Source organism: Haliaeetus leucocephalus, unplaced genomic scaffold (assembly GCF_000737465.1).
Source record: "Haliaeetus leucocephalus isolate CR32 unplaced genomic scaffold, Haliaeetus_leucocephalus-4.0 Scaffold240, whole genome shotgun sequence".
NCBI lineage: Eukaryota > Metazoa > Chordata > Aves > Accipitriformes > Accipitridae > Haliaeetus > Haliaeetus leucocephalus.
The window spans coordinates 8,889,506-8,912,520 of NW_010972676.1; the positions used below are offsets into that span (position 1 = coordinate 8,889,506).

General features: G+C 35.7%; 1 protein-coding gene across 1 annotated transcript in view; it reads right to left on the reverse strand.

Annotated features, from left to right (window-relative positions):
- The window catches only part of DNER (delta/notch-like EGF repeat containing), a 137,813-nt gene that overhangs the window by 39,298 nt on the left and 75,500 nt on the right, over positions 1–23,015 (reverse strand). Inside the window, exons 7-9 of the mRNA XM_010568423.1 lie at positions 14,380–14,525; positions 7,451–7,604; positions 1,903–2,016 (exon numbers count right to left, since the gene is read on the reverse strand). Of these exons, the coding sequence (XP_010566725.1) occupies positions 1,903–2,016; positions 7,451–7,604; positions 14,380–14,525 (414 nt within the window). The remainder of the gene's footprint in view (positions 1–1,902; positions 2,017–7,450; positions 7,605–14,379; positions 14,526–23,015) is intronic.

Below are 23,015 nucleotides of genomic sequence, written 5' to 3' on the forward strand. Positions count from 1 at the left end.
ACTGGAAACTTATCAAACCCAAATATGGATCAGTGGCAAAGAAAAGAGCAGAAGATAAGTATTCAAGAAACAAAGCAGGCAACAAGAAGGTAGGACCAAGTGGCGTGACACAGAGATAGCCAAACACATGTAAAACTGAGAAAAGAGAAGCGCAAGGAACTTGGTTCTCCTGCAGCAGAAAAGCTGCTGTCAATAAGAATGCTACACATCAAGCAGTGGCACATCAGATAACCTCTCCGTCACTCTCTTTGGGGAGAACAGCTCTGGATGGAGAAGAAGGGAAGGTCTTCCTCTCCTGTGCTTCAGGTCTCCCACACAGCACAGGGGAATGGCACGGGGCCCTTGGCTCCGGCGCACTTGCCAGAGCAGCATTGCGGCCGTGCCAGGGCCTGCGGGCCAGGCAGAGCTGGCAGCCTGCCCCGCTCCCGTTCACCGGCTAATTGCTGCCGGCATGAGCTCCCTGAGCAGGAGAGCAGCCACCACCCCACACGGCACCCAAGGCATAAACGCCTTCTAGCAGGGCACCAAAGAGCCATGCTACAAGCACCTTATCGCAGGCGCAGCACCACAGCAGGCCCGCAGCACAGGATGGGTGATGGGGCCATGTGGGGACCTCAGCCCACCAGTAACCTTGCCCTGTGGCCAGCGTCTCAAATGGCAGCAGGAGAGAAGTTGAGAGATGGTCAGCATATTCATTACCAGGTCAGCAGCAGCAAGCAATTAAGGTATGCCGCACACGGAAATATGGCAATTCTAAAACAACCTCCCAGTAGCTACTTTTCCAAGCATTTATTATTGGAAAGATCATTTCCGGCAAAGCATCTTTAACGAAATCTGTTCAAGGATCTTCAGAAAAACGCAAGTAAATTATTGACCAAGTCTAACATCTAATAATTTTCTCACTGAATTTTGCTACTAGTTATAAGGCAAACAATTTTCCAAATGCAAGATCTGCACTGCTGTCAAAATGTCAGTGTCTGTGTTTCAACACAGCTGTTAAGTGGGTCACTCATTAAAGCATAACACTCTAGAAAAGCAAGGAATCAGTCTAAAGAAATTACAGATAATCTTCAGTATTAAGCAACTATATATTACTGCAGCAGTTCTCAAAGACTTGTACCCTTAGAGTAAGCGTAAGGTGCTGGCAGAATAAAAACCAACATCCACAGATCAAGTAAGAACAGGGATATAATTAGTTCAAGGTTCTAATTTTAATTATAAATAACTAATAGAAGCCTTCATAATTGAGAGCTTTCACTCCTGATAATTCTTTTTATGAGCAATTTAGGCATCTGCCATTCCAGTCAGCAAATTGTTACGAAAGCACTTGTGGTGTCCTCATTTTGCAGAGTTACATTTACAGCATTTACCAATGAGAATCACCAAAAGGCTTTCATGTACAGAAAGGAATAAGTCCAAACAGAAAGAAGAATGAATTAAAACTTTGCAGGATTGAAATCATTCCTTTGTTTTTGAATTACTGCTTTTACACACATTTTAGCCAACTGACCCATATGCAGAAATATGCCAATATTACAAGGGAGGCACCTCTTTCTCACACATTTACTGGACAACACAAAAATCAGACCACACCCTAAGTCTCCTCAGATTCACCGTCCTCACAGTGCTGGAGCCTGAATTCTACTGTAGAGGTGCCAGAGAATGAGAGAACATTTCTACACCACATATACACCGAAACACAACCTCCTACCGTACTTCATATACTATTGCTGATTATACAAAGAGTTCTCATCTGGATTTTTTTCTGCCTACAGTTATGTCCGAGGAACAATTTTTAAAATATTTTAAAAAATATAAATATAAATATAACTGAAAATTTAGACTACGTACACCCTGCAAAACACCAATTTGTATGAGGTACTAGATAGGTCTGCTGTTTACCTTCTGGGCACTGACAACTGAATCCATTGATGTTGGATGAGCAGGTACCTCCATTTTGGCATGGCTGCTGGATGCAATGATCAATCTCTGACTGGCACAGCTCTCCAGTGTAACCTACAAAACAGCACAAAACATTCAGAAAATATAGCAAAAATGAGGTTTTATCACTAAATGTATTACTAGGTCATTCAAACAGCATCATTAGTTTTCTTGAATAAAATTAACCAAAGTAAGAAACAGAATCCAGGACAGTCTTCTAATTTGTTATATTTCTTATAAATCTCATTCTTATAAAATGAGATTTTTAATTAGAACTTATACTTCACTGGAGAAATATAAATAAGCAGTGGAAAGCTTGAGATCACATCAATTTTATTTTACCAGCAGCAATATTCTGACAGCACCAGTATAATGGAGGTTGGTGTTGGGTCCTCATCAGCACCCATATAACCAAAAAAGAAGTCATTTTTGAATGGTTTTCAAACACATCTTGAATCTCAAGTCAATAATCTTTAGCAAGACTTTAAACAAGACTTGACATTATGAATTATTTGTGCATATGCTGAATGACTGCCATTTGCTCCTACTTCTGGGCTTCAAAAAGAGTGTTTATTTTAAGTGGGAGCTGTGAAGAACTGCTCAGCACAGTTGCAAACTCTTCCAAATAAGCTCCTATAAGTTCACAAGCTACAGATTGTGTGTACTGTACTATTTGACCATAAGTTTACTTTGTTCCATATGTCTGATGTCTATAACGCATCCCCCCAAAATAAACAAACTTACAAAATACAATTGAAATGATTAAACACTTCAAACTTAAATTCCTTAACAAATACCACACATTCCTCTTTCTAATTTTTATTTACATCCAAGAAACCATCTTGGATGCATGACTGAAGAAGAAATTACACACTACACACAGATACATTTTATTTTTTAAAAGGAACCCTACTTAAAATTGTAAATATTTTCCATAAAAAGTACGTTTAACACAATGTATGGTGTTAAAGACCAGTAAGCTATGACTAGGTGACACTGTTAATACACTGCTAAGAATAGGTATCTAAGACAAAGACCCCAGGGTGAGATAGAGGACATGCCTGGACTAGGATTTTGCTTACGCAGAGGAGAAAAAGTAAAAAGGAAAAAAAAAAAAGAAAAAAGAAAAAATCTTATTTTTTATTAAAGAATTATTTTTAATGCAATCAAAATTAACATTTTTAAGTCTTTGGGGCAGGCTAATACCTATACCTGTTCAAATCTATTGATGTCACCACAGAATAGCTCTCAACACAGATTGCTATATTTGGAGTTGCTAAAGCACTACTATAGAAAAGGATCTATAAGACTTTCCTCTCTGTGTACCTTACTGCTTTTTATATGCTATACAGCGCTAAATTATGATCCTATTTTCTGCAATGTAAAACCTAGGAAAAGAAACTCTGTTGTATGTTGCATCTGGATCAATGCCCATAAATCACCTAAACTGGAGAAAAATAATGAGGGCGAAAACCAGAACTGTGCTCTCATGAGGTAGCTCCTCTGGACTGGATTGAGGCACTTGGAGGGACATCAGCCTCACTCTGTGTAACTAGTGATTTTCTGTAATTCTAACTGGTCTCAAATTAACATAAAATTTACAAAAACAGCAATGAAATATTCTAGAAAACTACATCAACTGATTTCTTTCATCTATAGGCTTCATATTTTTTTCAAGTCCTCACATTCAACTGATTATTTTTATGAATCATAACACAGTATTGAATAAGCTTAACTCATTTAAACATGTTTCCATCTTTAAACTGTTACCAAGTTTGTGAAAGCTAAAAATTACCCTGGAATTCAATGCGTATCCAAAAGAACGTTGGCACAGAAAAGCAGAAATGATTGCATTGCTCAGAAGCTTGCTACAAGAATCTGACTTCCTGTGATTGTCATTATAGCTTGTGGGAAAACTCATCAGAGATAATATTTTATGTCAGCTTTAGGAAAATAAATGTCTCATTATTATCTATAGGGCATGTTTTGTCCATCTGAAAGAGAATATGATTCAGGAATTTCACAGCAAATATGTCGCAAGTGCTACAAATTAAGAGGTGCTAAAGCAATCATTGGCGGGGGGCGGGGCGTGAGGCAGTTTTCTGGTGAGATACACTTTAAGAATCATTACACTTATTCATTTTGTGCTGATGCTTATCTTCATAACGCTTCTTTCTATCATGATTTGGGAAACATGATCCTATTCACATTCAAATGCTTCTGAAACTTGCATGTAGAGACATTTATGATAATTAAATATTTATTTACCATTTTCTTTAATATTTTTCCATATGCAATGAATAGTTTGTAGAAATTCATAATTATATGAAAACAGCTAGTTTTCCTATTTTTTGATGTGTGGGCACAAATTTGGGGGAAAAAAAATATGAGTAGAAACACAAGCCACTGAAGTTAACAATGATTAAGCCATCTGCATAACATCAGACATTTGCTATTAAAAAAATTAAGAAAAAATCTTTTTAAAAAATTAAAAGCTAAACCTAAACATAATGCATGGAGGCCATCAAGCACAACCATGCAAGTTCCAGAAGGTAATAAATGAAGTTAATTATATATGGCTTACTGAGGATTTACAGAGGGACTTGATCACACAGTCATTCAGAAAGGAAGCCTTCACATATGGAAACCAAATAATTTCATTCCATCTATTGTAAGCTTTGTTTTATACCATGAGAAGTAGAAGGAATTTTGTAGATGGAAATATTTAGAATTTTGACATAATTTTTTTCCCCAATAGGAGCTGACAGTTGTTCTAGAGACAAGGAGAAGAAACAATTATGAAAATAACAGGGCATAAATTATATTTTAGAGAAATAGTTTCTAAATGGAAAGGATAAAATCCAAAGATAAAAGACAGTAAGACGTCAATGGAAATATATTATATTTCAAAAATATGTAAGAGAAATACGTTTTCTTCAAAGAAACTGTCATGATCTTACTTATTGTTTCCTAGCATCTCATGGTATCAATTTTTCTACAATTGTGTTAGCACTTTATGAAGCAAGCAATTGAAATGCCTGCCCCTAATAGCGACTACGTTTTTAACTCACAGGCAGCTTTTAAAATATGGAGAGGCCAAATTTAAAAAAAATACATATGCACTTGATGCAGATATCTGGGATCATAATAACCGAAAAAGCCCTAGGATTTTTTATCATTACACAAATAAAATCAATTTGCTTTATCAAGGCATTGTAATTTGTAACTTACCAATAGAAGCAGGAACTATCACAGACTCAATCTAAGTGTAACAACAGCAGTGATACTTTTGGAGTGTTGTACAAAAGTGGGAAGTATACTTATGATGTTACTCTGCAAAACTTAGCTGTACAACTTGAAAATATTAAGCTTTCCTAGTGGAAACAGTCTTAGCCTTTACAATAAGCACATCAGAATTACCATAAATATTCCCCCTAAAGCTTTTTTTACACAACTAAACCCAAGAACTTTGAAGTATTTGGAAAAGTATTTTATATTAAAATTATATTCCAATAAAAATTTTGATTTCATGGAATTCAGGCAGGGGTTTTTTTAGAATCATTCTTGTATTTCTTCTGAGGTAGGGAATTTCAAAAAAGAAATTTAGCCTAATAGTACTTGATGTAGAACAATTTCCATGATAGCAATCTCAATAAAAGCAAACAACACAAACAAAACAAATACATTTTTTCTTTTCTAATTGGAAGCTACTTGTCAAAATCCAAAAGAATTCTGAATCAACCATATTCAACATGACAGTAATGGTAGGGATTGTTCAAACATTTGAAGTTTGTTCCACTCTGATCTTTCTCGTCTCATATTTAAATCATTATTCAACTGTATTTACATATCTTGTTAAAGTGACAGTTGATCCTTTGGCAAATTTATGAAATAGAGTACACCTGCATAACAACTTCACTTCTTTTCAGAACAGTGTAAATCCAGGTCATTATGTAAAAATACAAATATAAATCCCTTTCTTGCGGCACATTCACTATACTGACTTTAAGCAAAGAGAGGAAAAAGTGCAAGTCCTAGAGGCAGAAAAAGTATAATTAAAAGGGTCTGGGTCGTTGGAGAAAATGAAGGGGGCTTAATAATTTGCTGTTGCTGGTTTCCTGAACTGCAAAGTTCACAAAACAGTTCCGAGGATAGTACGTGGCAGCCACATTAAAGCATCACTTGCATCCACCTGTTTCTGGCTCAGCCACTTTTCAGGCTGGTACTTACACATGATCTACTGCAGCTAGAAGTTTCTCTAGCCTGTGCTGACATGCGTTAGGGTAAAGAATAACAATATTCCCATCTCTAAGAGAATATCAGAACACTCACTCCATGATCCTGCTTTGGAGCAGAATAAAGGAAGTATTGCTACATGTACCTTTTATATATACTTAATGCACACAGATACCTAGTCAGCATTAAAGGCAGTCAATAACCATTTAGACACAACCACCACTAGAAGCCTGACCAAATAATTCATTTCTCTATCTGCTTTTTATGATACAGCTTTTATATTCTGCAGATCTTTGAGTTTATTCTGGAAGCACCTTCCTTCCCCTCCTCAGCCCCCCCTCTTTTTTTTTTTTCTTGTTCAGATAAGTCTCCTTTCTCTCTAATATCAACTGACCAGTATTACAGAAATGAAAATGTACAGTAACATGTTTGTAGGAAGCAAAATAAATTACCTGCTACTGATACCTAATCTTAGCCAACTTTTACTTTTAAATAATTTCAGAAAATATATATTGAACTAACTTCTATTATGTTAATTGAGTTTGGTTTTGAAATGTAAAGTTCAGATAGCAGACTCTTCTATAATAGCATTTAGTAAGGTTTTTTCCATCAGCATGTATCTTTAATTTACCCTCCAGCATATGACCATCATATTTAGTTTAATTTTTATTTCAATTAAGATGTCTATATTAATTTGATCAAATGTTTAAAGCAAATATTCTTAAAATAACTTCAGAGAACTCAGACACTTGTTCATTAATCAAACCCACAAATTACTCAGTTTAGTTTATTAATTTTTAAAAAGTTTTCAAAATTTAAGTTAATTCTGAGCAACAATCCAACAACTGCATAGCGTGGAGAGAATTTTCTTCCATTTGATTGGTGCAACTGAAGAAAAGAGTTTACTAGTTACAATGAAAGCATGTTTATTGAAACGTTAGTTATGATGTATACTTAAAATCTACATTGAAAAGTAAAAAAACAGATTAAGAAAAAGCTGATGTAAATTAAATTTTGGTCATCTCTTCTTAGTAGGTAAAGTTCTATTAGTTACAAACAATCCACTCATTGGGTTATGGTTCAGATGTGGGCTTTCAATGGCATTTTTCACAGATGAAGAATCTTCCACAGCCTTTTAAAAACTGCCCTTATGTTGTTGTTGTATTTTCCTCCTTTCCTAGTATCTGAAGTTCCACAGTTCACTGCTCTGCAAAAGATATGCACCAAATGTTAAAACACAAATGCATTATTCAAAGCATAATACAAAACCTACCAGCCGGGCAGCTGCAGGTGAAATTGTTCCTGTCGTGTTTCTGTGCTACATCAGTGCATGTTGCGTTGTTCTGACAGGGCTGGCTCTGACAAGCATCAAATTCTTCACACAGGGAACCCTGATACTCATCCTCGCAGTCGCAGAAAAAAGTTGCCTAAAAACAAACAGGATATGTACTTCACAATACATTTTCAAACATTATGTTTTCATTGAATACTCTACTGAATAAAGATTTTTTTGTCTTTTTCCTGTTCGTAACAACAGTAGCTGCCATAAATACATCAACTGCACAAAGTTACTCTTTGAAATACTAAATGTGCACCAATTCTTCAGCTAAGATTTTTAATGATGTCAGGTAATTTAATCTAGACGAGGAGGCTGGGATCAGATCCATAAAGTCTAAATCACTACATTTTTTTTCTTCCACTTCAGAAATTACACTTATAGACTGGAATAACTGTCAAAATAACTAATGTGCAGATTTACTGCAACAAAATCCTACTACAAAGATGCACCCTTTATGTGAAGGGCAGGGCTGGGGTCCCAGAGGCTCACTGCAGTGGTACTTCAGTAGCAACGCATCCCTTCAATTCTGTTAAAATATGTCGTCTTATGAACATATTTGTTACTTTTGCCAAACCCTGCTGCTTAATAAAAGATCAAGAGCACTACAGCTGTTACAGATTTAAAATACTTACAGTAGGCATGATATGGCACATTTTTGTTAGTAACAAAATAATTAAAATTAGATTTTAAAAAATCTTTAGGTCACTAAGAATCCCAGGGAAATCTCAAAGAATGGAAGCAAGGAAAGTTCTCTCATCTGTAGTATACATTTAGATTAAATATCTTACTTTCTTTGTTCATTAAACACTAGATGGCAACATCACTCACTTTCATGTGTTTCAAAGCCAGACCATTAGGGCTGGAACGCAGCTGTCCCATGCACAAACATTATAATGCAAAGTACAGAATGTGCATGAAACTAGAAACAAAGAAATGGGGTTAGTAATTTATCTTCTATTTTTACTTGTGTTTGCTTCATATGAATAAACAGCTGTGACCTAAGTAGAAAAGAAAATAATCACCTTCATACAAATAAAAAACTTTACTCAGTAAAACCCAGATTTCATTCTTCCTTACAAATATTACACTGGTAGAATTTAAACAAGGATTAATACTATACAACTCCAAAACTCAAAATGATGGGTATGTTATTCATCAGGAGTGCCAGAAGTCCCTACTAAGCGTATGGTCTATACATGTTCTGGTATTTACCCAAGCCTCCTCACAAACAGCTCTGAATGTCTCACATTAGCAATGACAGGTTTCCAAACAAGGCCGTAGTTCAACAGAAAGGAAAGACAGGCAAGCAAAACACAGTCAAAATTATTATAATCACACAGCACAGTAACTTACTTTGAAGATAATTCATATGAGCTACACAGGAAAGTGGCTAACAGAGAGAAACAAATAATCACTTTTATTTAAGAACTAAACAATTAACTAAATACACAGCAAGTATTTCCACATTTCCACATACCATTGGTGGAAAACACATCAGCACAGGGATCACTTTGGTCCCCAGAGACAACAGCGATCAGTGGTTCAAAATTAGTGTTGTCCTCAACATCTCATATCATTGGACTCATGCAGTACCATTGTGCATATACAGGATCAGGACCCAGGTAAAGAGTGCACATAAACATGTTGCCTGCAGCATCCTTCACAGCTGTTCTAACTCTTACTGATGCTAAATTATGTTATTGACTTAAAGTGTTTGTTATCATTCCTGGAATGGAGTGTTGAGTTTAGACTTAATACGAAGTCAAGGTTGCTACCTGTCTCAGTAACTCACCTGTTCTGGATGAACAAAGTGAGATAGCATACTACGAAAAAAATGGCATTTTTTCTTAAAATCTACATGAGTAGAGCATGTGGAAAGATACAGGCACTGTACCTACATTCTGTGCCATTTAAAGAGATGAGAGTCTTGATCTCATTTAAATGTGTTTCTGGTCTTTGTGTATGCACTGGAAATGAGAACAGGCTTATCTATGTCTCTCTGATGCTTAAAGACATCCCTAAGCAAGAGGTCCAAGAAGTATAACATACCATCAAAGTTACCTCTGTCAGAACAGAGAGGTTACCACGTTTGTTAGGTAGGCTCAGGTTCGTGGTTGTTTTATGCTAGATCTGAGAGTAAGATGCGAAGTACATCATTACCTGAACCATTCATCAGAGAGGAAGGAAATGTCTGTACTGTCCGCACAGACGCAAACAGCATGGCTCTGCTTGCACTAAAATCTCATTTTGAAGCAATGGAAGCTGGTTATTATAATGTAAGTACTAATATATTTAGACACTGCAACAATCAGTCATCGTCTTAACAATAGTAATGCAATAGGAAGTTAAGAAAAGCTCAGATAATATTGATATCTCTTTAAGAGTACAATATAGGGATCAATTTACCATAAAGTGTAGTTAACAAAATGGGTTTTAAATGCAGCAAAAGAAAAGCATTGTAACACTTCAAACTGAAATGTCTAATGACGGATAACAGTTCTGAGATGCAGACAAGTTATTCTGTAGAGAAAATTAGGTGTCATCATTTTTATTAGGCATGTCATCTTCACTTTTCCCAAATGATACTATTAATTTTTTTCCTGAATAGATGACATGTACTAGCATATTTGAGGAAAACTAAGTCAAGAAGCAGCTACACACTTCCATAATGCTAGTACTAAAGTCACTATCTAAGAATTCCAAACCAATCTACTATCGATAGACAGTTCATCTGTGTATTTTACTTGACTATGGCAGTGCAAATCTATCATATATAATTTTGGATGGCAATAAAATAAATTCTTTAAAATAATTTGCTATTATCCAATCTGTAAGTATGATGTTATAAATATAGTTGGAATATAGCACTTTTTTCTTATTTTAAGTAAGCAGAGTAATAACATGCTTAGCAGATTCTAAAATTCAGACTAGAGATACCATATAAGCTCACCTCTTCTCTCATATTTTTTTTTAAACTATAGTAAAGAAGCTGTTAAGATGACCAGAACAAAATGAATGTCTACTCTTTCTCTTGCTGAGAAAGACTTTCAGTATTTGTTTCAACTCACAGTGAGTTGCTATAACATTTGAGCAAAACATTGCTGTATGATAATCACATATTTTGTATTTAGGAGTATATTGTTCTTAGGAAACTAAGTCCATATGCAGGAGAGCATGCCTTTAGGTATACATGAGGCTTTTTTATAATTAGCCTTTCTACAAATATAATCATGTCAATCTACCCCAAAGCTTCTAGCCCATATAGAAGACATGGAAATATTGCTGTTCAGTTCAATACATTTCCCAGTGCAGGCAGAGGCCAATTATTTTTGTGTAAATCTCAAGGGTTCTAAATCTAGCTATAAAATTTCATATTTACACAGTCAGCTCTTCCATATTTTACATAGGAGAGCCAAAGTTACGGAACAGGGCAAGCTGTGAAAGAAATCATTTTATCCCCATATGTAAGCAAAATTGTGGCACTCAAATCCAATGGATGGCCAAAGTTCACTTTAAAATCCTACACGGAATCAGAAATTCACACCAAACAATTCTCTCCCTTTGGGTTAATACCAAGATTTTTCTCTTCCATTCACAGCTAAGTAGTTTGAGGACAACTTAATCTGTTGTAAAAGTGAGTATATGAATGCAAAAGTGGTATTTATATTGTGATGATGCCAAGACCAGTATTATCCTTCTGACACATTCCCACTTCCATTGTGGAAGAATGGCAAGCATGACAGCAAAGCAGAGGTACAAAGTTCATAGAAAGGAAGGAAAAGGCATCACTTTGACTCAGCATCACCTCGCTTCACGGAACTTTGTTCAAAGTGGTGAATTTTCTGTTCCTTTCAAAAGCAACAGTAATTGAAAAAGAAACTCTGCAATTAAAAGCTTTCCTTTGCATGTCCACACTCTATAAAAAGCACCTAGCTGAGTAGAAGCTAAGTTATGTATCAGCAAGGGATGAGTAAAAACTGGCCAAGACCTCCAGGTTAGACCAGAATTCATTTGTTTATAGTTTTATGCACTGCATAGCTAACAGTATGCCACTGCACTTATTTCACTGCAGATTGTTAATTACATTTAACTTTCCCATTAAGCAGATGTGTTACTACATTCTTTTACATTAAACTAGATTTGGAATAAAACTATGAAGTACATAAAAACACAAAGACAATCATTAATCTTCTTGGCACTGGAAGCAATGACTACAGCTGACAGAGCTCTTAGCTTGTGCACGGTATTAGGCTTTTTATGTATTCTTCTAAGAATTTGCTTTGCATCCTGCAAGACTAGATCGTGCAAAACAGAATGAATTATAGATAAAAACAAACAGCAAATCACAAAGGGCATGCTGTAAACCTAAAGAAAATGGAAGTTTCAGTTCTGCAAAAAGAACTGCAGAAGATGCGTCTTGTGGGAAACAGATACGACGCTTGGTACATATCAAGCATGTAATTTTGGCAGTTGTTAGCTCCATCGTTAGGGAAATCATCAAGGTATTTTAGGGCATATCTCACCTAAGATGAGTTAAATAATGGCAAAAACATCCTGCTTAATGTAATATGCACCTTCTATTTTTACTTATGTTGCTTACGCTAGGCCTGAATCAGTTTCCTGGCTGAAGCTCCATTATGCGACTAACAGGCAAAAGGGTAAGGAAAACTCGCAGACTTAAAAAAACACTATGGGTGAACAGACACAACATTTTTATTCTCCCTGGAGTAGGAAGCTGGACAGAAACTCTCTACATTAGGTAACACTGTGTCTCAGGTTTTAGTGAGCTACCCCAGCCCAGCAGGCTGCCTGGCATAGGTGTGACAGCACTCGAGAGGATCACTGGGCACATTCCTCATGTGTTCAAGTTGTAGAAAATTCAGGAGCAGTTTGTGACAGTGAAAATAAAAGCAGTTACATTTCTGAAGTTAAAATTTTATTTGAAGATAAGAGATGTTGAGAACCCTGCTAATTCCAGTTCTCTGACTGCCATGAATTGATAGACACCTCTTCAGAAACGAACCTCACCATCATTTCTATGTCCCATGGCTTCAGCCACAGGGCTGTCGGCCAACTACAGCCTGGTGCACGTTACATCAAACACACTACCTTAATAAATTTTCCTGCTATTACACTTAGGTGCAAAGAAAGAATAGGTGGAAAGACATGAACAATCCTAAATTTTTCTATTCGTTTTGCAGCAAAAGCAACACACTACATGTGCATGAGGGGGGTCCATTTATCACTAACAGTTCTAGTTTTAAGATATAAAACTTTCGACGTCAAGATTACAGGTGGGGACATACAGGTACTAATTTCTTTTTTTTGAGTGACATTAATGCTTCTGCATAGATACAGGAAGTAACTTATTTTTATTTTGCGACATATGGAATGCAATAAGAGAAAGACATTAGAGTCATAAAAATGGACAAACAACATGAAAAAACAGAAAATAAGACTATTTATCAAAGTTTTTAACTCTCAACTTGACCAAAAATGGACAAAGAAGACATTTTGATATGCTATTATATATAGTAAATTTGAACATATTATTTTCCATAAATTCAAGATGCTGAATTTATAAAATAAAAATATTAAATATAGAAAAGCAGAAAAACTAAACTGGACTATGAAACAGGACACTGTGTCTGAATGAATAATTTATTTGGATACCAGCCAGCTGGTATGGTAAAGTAGCACTTCTAAACGCACCTTGCTGTAATTGTGTTCACGCATTACCTCAAGCATTTTAAAATTTCAGCTTTGAGAAATAAAATAGATACTTAATTATTCCAGATGTTAGCACTGCCATGCGTATATAGATTACTGTAGCAATTTAATTATTGTTGTTACAATTCAAAACGTCATTTTTCTATCAAACATGCTTATTGAGAATTTAAATCAGAAAATGGTAGCAGATGAACTAACAGTGAATTCCCTAAATATGCCAAATTTTCTGTGCTCCCAGCAGGCTCACAGCTGTTAATATTTACTCAACAGTTACTATTGCTTTTATCTCCCAAATGAATATAATAAAGCCAAAGATTTACTGCACATATTTGTGCTGTAAATTACTTTTAATCCATGAAACAAAATCAACACATATATAAGGTAACAAAGAATACAGTATCTCATTCACAGAAGGCTAGTCTGCTTTTGTAAAAGCAGTATAAAGACTGCAAAACTGACACATTTGGTTCTTATTTTCTCATATTACTAGATCGCACAAAAAATTCACAGTGGCCAGTGGACTTGCTGTCGCCATTATAATCTCTCAAGGTAGCGTTATGTTAAGGAAAAAGCTGTGCAGGAAAACTTCCAAACATTACCGAATTACTCCATTGTGTTTCTTTTCATAATTAGGCTCAGACAATTCCATTGCACTGATCAGTGATTTCTGAGTGAGCAATTATTGAGACGTGGAGAGATAAGTAAGTACTAGATGAAATCAGACCTAAAACCAAAAGAAGGTTGAAGACTTAAACTGGAACACACTGGTCTGGAGATTGGGGATCCCAAGTGCCCACCACGTGCACCTCATCTCACAAAGAAATATTCTTGTATAGTGACAGTAAGATGCAGTACACATTACCTTATACCTGATTTGAATAATTGTTTTTATTGCCAGGGCAGGGTATAAATCTTTGCATCTCATATCAGTCACTTTCTTACTTTAAGTGCTTGACTTTTAGGAAAAGCAAATAAATTCATTGTTATTATTTAGTAACATCTGTGAGCTTTAGAAGCCTATTACACAGCAGCAAGGTACGCACACACTCAGAGGACCAAGCACAATTTACCCCGTGTTTATATAATCATGGAATTCCCACACTATAAGGAAGGTCTTGGTAAGTTCACCTTACCTCATCTGGTTTGGTGATACATTTTCCTTTCCCTGAACACGGGAAGTTATCTGAATGGCTTCCCACAGGCATGCAGGTACTGACTTTCACTATCACAGTCAAGCGTAGAGCCACAATGCACTTAGTAACTGAATCATTCAAAAAACCTAAAAAAAAAAAAAAAAACCACCAACAAAATCCTTACTATATGAGAAAATACACATTAATGCTCCATCACTAGACAAACAAATAAAACTGAATTGAAAGAAACTCAGCAAGAACATAATTGCCCATATTTCATACACACCTATCTAAATTTAATGCATATAAATACAAATTACAATATAGTTTGGAAAAAAACACTCATTATACTAACAAAAGGAAGGCAGGCTGGTGAAACAGATCTACCTCCAGAACTCTATCTGCTATCATTTTTTATATCTCAAATAATCAAATGCTTTTGCCTGCTATCTTTTTGATGAGTTAAAAATATACTTCCTTAAGTTTTTTAATGACAAGGAATATTAAAATCAAATTCAGTGGAGAAAAATGTTTAAATGAATTTCTAAAAGTTATTTCAGAGCTACAAAGCACACAGATCATAAACTGCATTACATTGGTAACAGATGGACAACCCCTTTGGCTGTATTTTTTATGAAGTTTGCAACATACATACACAGCTTGACAGTATTTCTTTGTATATTTGCAATACAAGCAATATTAAATGTCCGATCTAATCACTCTAGAAGGTGCTATACCAGGTACAGACAAACAAAACATGAAAACTGGAACATTTGATGAGGAAGAGGAAAATTCATGAATCTCTGGCTAGCACCTGTAATTGCATGGCATTAAAAAACCACCTGGTTGGAAGTTATTAAAACACACTGGAGCATAACAACATCACTATCACCCATATTTCTAACAAATATATCTAGAAAATAAAATGAAGGACAGCAGGAAAGATAAAATGAGGCACATACACAGCCCATGACATACACAATTAAGTCAGAGTTCATGTCAAAATACATATACCCTGCTCCTACACTTCACTTGTGCTCAAACTGCATTGTTCCACCACAGTGATTAGACTCCTGGGTAACCGTCCTTCCATGTGTGGCACCAGTTAGCTGTTTTGTTCTGGGAGCTTGTGGCAGAATAAATGTGCAGTGACAAAAAAAGTGTGGGTTTGGTACAGTGTATATACTCTAAGCAGAATATACGCATGAAAAAAACCCCAAAGATCCTTCCATAAATTGTCAAACTTAAATTTGACTTCATTATCCTTAATGTAAGGGTCTAAGGCTGTTTGTAGTATCAGTATGGAAAGACTTCCATTCTTTGTTCTTCATTTTTAGATTTCACTTTTTAAAACACTGTATCCTTTGAACAGTTAGTTGTCTGTGCTAGAAACAATGATCCCTAAACCATATCTTCAAAGCAGGAAAATCTCATGTCCAATATAGACATCATCAGCTTGAGCATAACCTCTACAAGTTAGCTAAATATTCTAAAAAGATCAGATTAAAATTAAAAAGATCAGATTAAAAAAATGTATTGGGTATAGTTCCAAATGTCTTATGGTCTGTTTTGGCTAGTGAAGATTATTGTAATCTGATGACCTCTTCAAAGCAAGCCAATTTATTCTGTCCTTAATACACACCTAATTTTTACCCATCTGTTCAAAAATGCAGCCAGAATTATTTCCTTTAACAATTGAATGCGATTGTCACTGGCAGTCATGCAATTATATGTGAATGCTTGGAAGAATGTGGTATTTCGAAAATGTCTTTGGGTTCACATTTGCTTGTCTGAAGCAGATTGTTACATATTCTTCAGGACAGTTCCCTAAAGGAATATTAAATCAACCTTCTTTGTACTTTGAATCTTGTTACTATTTTGGTATGAAAAGCCCTTAGGCAAACTACTGAAAAAAAAATCATTATTCTCACTGGAATGCCACATATTTTTCTGTAATTTCTAATTATCTCATCTAATTTTCAAAAACTAGAAAAATAAAAACATTGCTATTTATTTTCACTCTATAGAAGTTTCATACAACTTTCTGAGATCTCTAGGTTTTAAGGCTAGAAGAAGCTTGTCTGATCATCTAAATATGACTCCCTGCTTAAGTCAGGTCATAGCACTTCAATTAATTCCTTCTCCAATTCCCATAACAGCAAGTGAACTAGAGTGAGTTTTAAGTTCTATTTTTAACTTCTAGGTAAGAGAAAAATCTCAGAAGCATGTTTACATCTCCCTTCATCTAAGGTTTGGAGAAAAACATTACAGCTGTTTATATCAAAAGGTAATTTTGTTCAGTTTAGCCTTACTGGTTTTCTAACACAATGACATCAGAGCATTTTAAGTTGAAGAATTCAGGGTTGAGCTAATTACAGTAATATTACGGAAACAATTTTAAAGCCTAATAAATCATAATACGATGTGAGTAGTCATTTAGATTGCAGAGAAGGCATTTTCAAGCTCTGTGCACACATATTTGATAGTCTGACAAATGCCTGGATGATTGCACTGGCAGCACACGTGGTAAAATACACTACAGCTCATTCTACCCTGGAAGCTTCACCTACTTACGCCTAGGAACACAAAGTACATATGCTCCTGTTTCTCTCACATCAAGAAAGTTAAGAACAAAAAATAAGGAATAAAGTCAAAATAAAAGATGACAGGTGTCATCGTGTCCAGGTGCTTCCAGCAAGATCATATCATGCCATTCAGACTACCCCTACTCAAACATAGATTGACTGACTGTAGATTTTCTATACTGTACAAACTGATTTGCTTCCTTCACAAGCTCCATTTCTGAACAATACCTTCCTTTTATGCTCAGCAGACTGAGGTCAGAAAGCTGGTCCCCAGTGGACTGCCAAAATAGGGAAGACTAAAGCCAACATGCCACCAACTTGGAACATTATCCTATTACATATTACGTTAATGGAAGGCATAAGACCGAACTACAAATCATAACTAACTCTTGGTGTGCACCCAATGCTATTACACACACAAACACTCTTGCCTACTGCAATTGGCTCAAGTATGATGATTTCTCTGTATTCTATGTATTCCAACATATATTCACCTACAGTTGAAATAATAGATTAACATTTTACAGCAGAAATACAGTAATAGTTCCCTACATTAAAGTTCCAATCCACAAAAGTATAGGTCTTTGAGTCCACCTAAAGGTTTCTTGGATGAGACAGAATGACTCCCAAGGTGTTCGGGCACTCACTTACAATGAAGCATCAGCCCCCAAGTTTTCAACTTATTTTTAGCCTGGTTTCCTAAGGAAATGAGACAGCAGTGGGATGTCTATCAGTTTCCATCTGTTCTCTTTTTCTCTCTCAACACTTTCCCACACCAAAAGCTTTTGGGGTCAGTAGCCAACTTCAACATTTTGCAAAGCAGTGGAGTTCTCACAGACACTAAGTGCCTACAGCTTCCCTGCACAGTATATAGCCCTGGCGCTAAGGGCATTGGTAAGTCAAAATAGGTAGGAAAACCAAAAAGGGCCCCAGAGTAAGGTGATGTTATTTCTATGTTATTTCTCCACCCCATTCCCAGTGTACAGTGCAGTCAGTGATTTATTATTTGAAAATGGGAAACTGAGATATATACAAATGGAAGAAAAACAGATAGTATCACTTTTCAGGAGAAAAGTAGTGGTATTAGGTGTTCCTGCACCCCATCTTCAGTTCATGTCATGTAGTAACATACTGAAGCTATAATATTTCCAGACCTGATTTCAGCTTCCAGAAACAATACAGCTGCTATCACAGCATATTGAACCATTGTTTATAAGCCTTAGTGGTCCAGGATAGAAGCTACATAAGTATGTCTGCTAGTTCATCCATGGATAATGGAAAGTTATAGAATCAACCTGAAGTGTAAAAGATCCAAGAGGAATTTCTGTTTGACCACATCTCTCACATTACAGGAGAAAATGTTATACAGGAAGCTGAACAGGAGTGGTCAATATGCTCAGTCTTTTCTTTGTGGCCATTGGACTTTGTAGACATAAGAATAACTTAAAGAAAAGAAGCTAGGAAAAAAAGAGAACTAAATTTTGATTACAGAAAAAGACAAAGGGAGACTTGAATTCTAGCCCTTTCTCCTAAAATTTTTCATGTCCAAATTTTATCCAAAGATTATTTCATGTCCATAACACTCACACTGTCCATGTATCATATGGTAGAGCTGACATTCAAGACTACGAAGACCACTACCGGGGTCTATACTAATCACGACCCTGTCTAAGTGCCTTTGTGGATCTAAGCAGAAAGTAGTAAATTCAGTTTAACTATACAAATCAATTTCCCTCTCTTATGGCACTATATATCACTATCTCAAATAGTGGTTATTCATCTAGCAAATCTAAGAGAGCTCAATCTTTCCACTCATTCATGGAAGTCATGTTCAACTAATTTGAGAGACCTAACAACTGAAAAAGCATAACAAGACGTTCACATGATACCTTTGATTGTGAAAATTTACCTTTACATGTTGAAATAATAGAGGCATGCTTTTGATTTACAAACAGACAATCATTTATCACCTTTTTTGTTACACTAATGGTCAGGGTCATTAAGGCCTATCAATACCCTCAGGGCCCTGACACTAATACTGTTCTACAGAATTTGAAAATAATGGGTCAGGAATCGTTTCCTAGTTTGCCTTAGGATCATTATCATACATAAGCAGAAAACAAGAAGTGAGAAACAGGTAGTCAATGACATTCACAATCTTTGATGCAGTACTTCTGTGCCATCAGTACCATAGGATACTTGTACAGAACATCTGAGATCATTCTCTAATGATACTGCTAGGCAACATAGCATCTGGGGATACAAAAATACAGCTGCAATAACAGAACTGCTATTTTTCCCACAAACGGCACTATTTATAAGTGGTACAACTCTCCCAAATTCTATATAGATCAGCATGCTTACTGTGCTTTGCCACAGAAGCCTTGGTCAGATACTGCTTTTGAAAGTATACATAGATTTTAGTGAGAATCAGTTCAAGAACTGTTTCAGATACTTTATTTTTAAAAAATTCACATGAAACAGCAATTTAAAGAATTTTTTGTTGCTGTTCATAAGTAACTGAAACTTCTCATTGCATTTTTTTTTTCTTCTCCAAATTGATATCATAGTCACATTCAGTTTAAAAATAGATATGCTTTCTTCCTTCACTCCCAACACTGAAGACTCATCCTGGGCTCTGAAAATCAAACATATACTTTCTTCTCAGACATAATCACCATTACAGTGATAAAGATAAATGTACTGCTGGTCAAATTATATTCTCAGTAACAGTACCACATTTCCATCAGAGGCAGATTGACAATTATAGTGTTACACAGGTACAACAAAGCAAAATTTGGGTGTCAGAAAATTATTATCAAAACTTTGGGAAGAAATAGCACACAGCTTGACTTTCAAGCTCGAGCTCAGTTTTGCAGGACTGACAGTTAAAATATATTCATGAACTGAGCAAACCAATTGGATTCACTTAGCATAGAAAAATCCCCAAACACATGTTCCGTTACATTTCCTCTGTAACAAATGGCAATTTCTGAATTTCACTGTTACTAAACAATTACCCAACTTAATAGCTTGACTGGACCAAAACCCATAATAGGACTATGAAATAGTCAGCTAGTAAGAGTACACTTACACTTATGAAACCACTTGCATACAGCTTATTAAGGAGATGTGACAGTAGCTTAGAGTGTGACCTTCTGTCATGGCTTCAAGGACTCTGCTTACTGTCCAAAATAACGGTGAAAGCCCAGCGAAGGGTGACAAGACTAATCTTCTAATAGATTCCCTGTATCACAATTTGCCTGTTATGTGCTTATTTATCAACAACGCTGCCAAGCTGGCAGTGAACTATTTTGGGCACAAATGTAGACCACCAGAATCTCTGATACCACACTTCACAAAAGCAGTTAAGTGTGGTGGAATACAAATGACATAGCTGGGACTGCAATAAGGGGAGCTGCAGTAGATTGGATGGCAAGGTTGGCTAGGATTTATCTATAGTGACTGGTTCAACTTAAAGACTTATAAGTGGCTACCCCACTTTTAAATACACTGTATAGTATGTTACACTACTAGCTGAAGAAATCTGAGTATTTTAGAAGCGTTATTAGAATGTGCCTCACATTTTCCTTTAAAATATGCATTATTATCCTTATTTTACAGATCATGTTAAGCAGTCTGCCCAAGATCTCACAGTGCAAACAACCATGTGATCAGCTGAATGTAAATATCTTGACTGTGAATTGGTCACAAAAGTCATATTTGAAGAAAGAAAAATCTTAAAAATAAACAAACAAACAAACAAAAGGTATTTCACCAAGCATTACAAATTTGAGCAGGTGAACCTCCAAAGACAGACTAGAAAAATAATTTCCCACTGTTACTTGCTAGAACTAGCAGTGAATAAAAATTAATTTTGAATATTTTACTGATTAATTAAAGACAACTCTAAAGAGTAAAAATTATTTAGATGCTAGCTTAAAACATAATACGATGTATAAAAAAGTAGTCTAATGTTTACATCTACTTACATGTGAGATGAGGTACATATAACTTGATCATGAAGGGCAGGGCAGGATATTGATTTTTTAACATATTTATAAGGATACCCTTTCTTATATAGCCTAACAGCATTCTTCAGAATGGTTTAGATTTCAGCTGAATGCTTAACATTTTGCCTTACAAGGCTATCTTTTAAAAAAGTCATTGAAATTAACACTTCATTGAACTTTTTATGCTGTTTGCACTTCTGCTGCTGCTATTGTTTATCAAAAGGCCATTTTCTGCAAGGTTAGCTCTTATGCCCAGAACCCCAGGGAAATGTTCACAGTTGAGCACAATACTCAATACTGCCTACAATAGGGCCCTTCCAGGCAAATTGCACACATAAAAATGAAAACCCCATTAACTGGAGCAGTTGTCACCAAATTCCCCCACCAGCAAGGCTGACTCGCACAAAAGTAACTAAATAGTCACACACACACCCCCATTACTGCACATCGGCTGAGCAGCAGAACTGCGTGAACGCTCCAATTGCAGCATGTGCAAGGGAATGTGATTTAATTTAGTCCAGAGTGAAAGAGGGTTAAGTCAAATGACTGCACATATGCCATGGGCTAGGAGCTCACACAGATGCTCAGCTGACACATGGTAACTTGTTAAAGCTAGAGTAACTTGATTACGTGGCTTTCAGCGAATTCAATTCACACATCTCCTATTATAAAATAGAATTGCCCTATTTCATTTTTGCTTAAGTAAAAACAATTTCAACATGCACCGAACTTCTTTCTCTCAATGGAAATATGTGCACGTTTTAAAGACGTGTAACAATACAAAACACACCATCCAAAAGACACAGTTACTACAACTTGCCTCCTAATCTGAAATTCTATAGCCAGATAAAAAAAACCTAGAAAATAGACTGATTTGTTTCAAAATATCTCTCTAGATTATTTATTTTTAATGTAGTGTTTTGTACACTAAGTTCCATTTTGCCTTTTCAATATACCTGCAGTCATATTAGTGGTGACCAGTTGTTAATGTATGATGAGATGTTCCAAGGAGATTCATTAAATAACCCAATTCGCATCAAGAGAGCAAATAACTGCTCAGGGCAGAGATATTAAAGAAAACACTTTGTTACATTAGAAAGGCAGGACAGCATTTTGGATAGGAAAAATATTATCCTTTCGGTACATATAGTTCACACGCTTTTTAAAATGCAACAGATCTCTTGTGCTTGAGGAGCCAAGCATTAATTTTCCTTTTTAAGCAAAACTTCAAGAAGTTTTGTGGAATTAAGCAAGCTGCCTTATAGGTGCTGGCATTTGAATAGCATCAGTATTCTCACCATAAAGATGCTATAGCATCCATTTTCAAGTGAGTTTGTACAGGTACTAATTTTATTCAAGGAAATACTTTTGAAATACTTCATAATTATAGTTTAAACCAGTCAGTTAAATAGTATTGACCTAAAAGGCTGGGCATCTTGCAGAAAACCAGATTACACACCCGGTCTACATCAGTTTTTCTCTGTTGTGATGAAAATAAGCATTATAATTTAAAGATTGTGCTGGAGGATTTATTTTCTATTCAGATCAAAATACTCATTCATATTAAATGTTAAACCTTCTGCCTTATTATCTGTAAGGTCTTAGCTGAGAAATAGCAATTTTGCTTATAAATTTCTTCCTCTTACTTTATAAGCAGACTAGAAACTAAAAACCCAATGTACCAATATTTCATGAAAGCTGCTTTTTAAGCTGCACCATGGAAGTGCTAAATAAAGCACAAAGTCAAAAAGCAAGTCATTTCAAGTGATTTAGACGCATTTTTTTAACAACTATAGATATACAAACTTTTCTATCATATTACCTATGGGGAAATGGAGGCAAAATATTAATGCCCAACTGTCTGTTTTACTATTTTTCTGAAACGGCTCCCATCCTTGCAGCTTCAGCAGTGGGCACACCAAGGCAAAAAAGCAATTTTTCGAACATTTTATCATGGAAGCTGATAAGAAGCACGTTTTGTCAACAGAGTTAATATCCTAATAACCATGATAAAGACCTGAACACATAATTGCTTTTA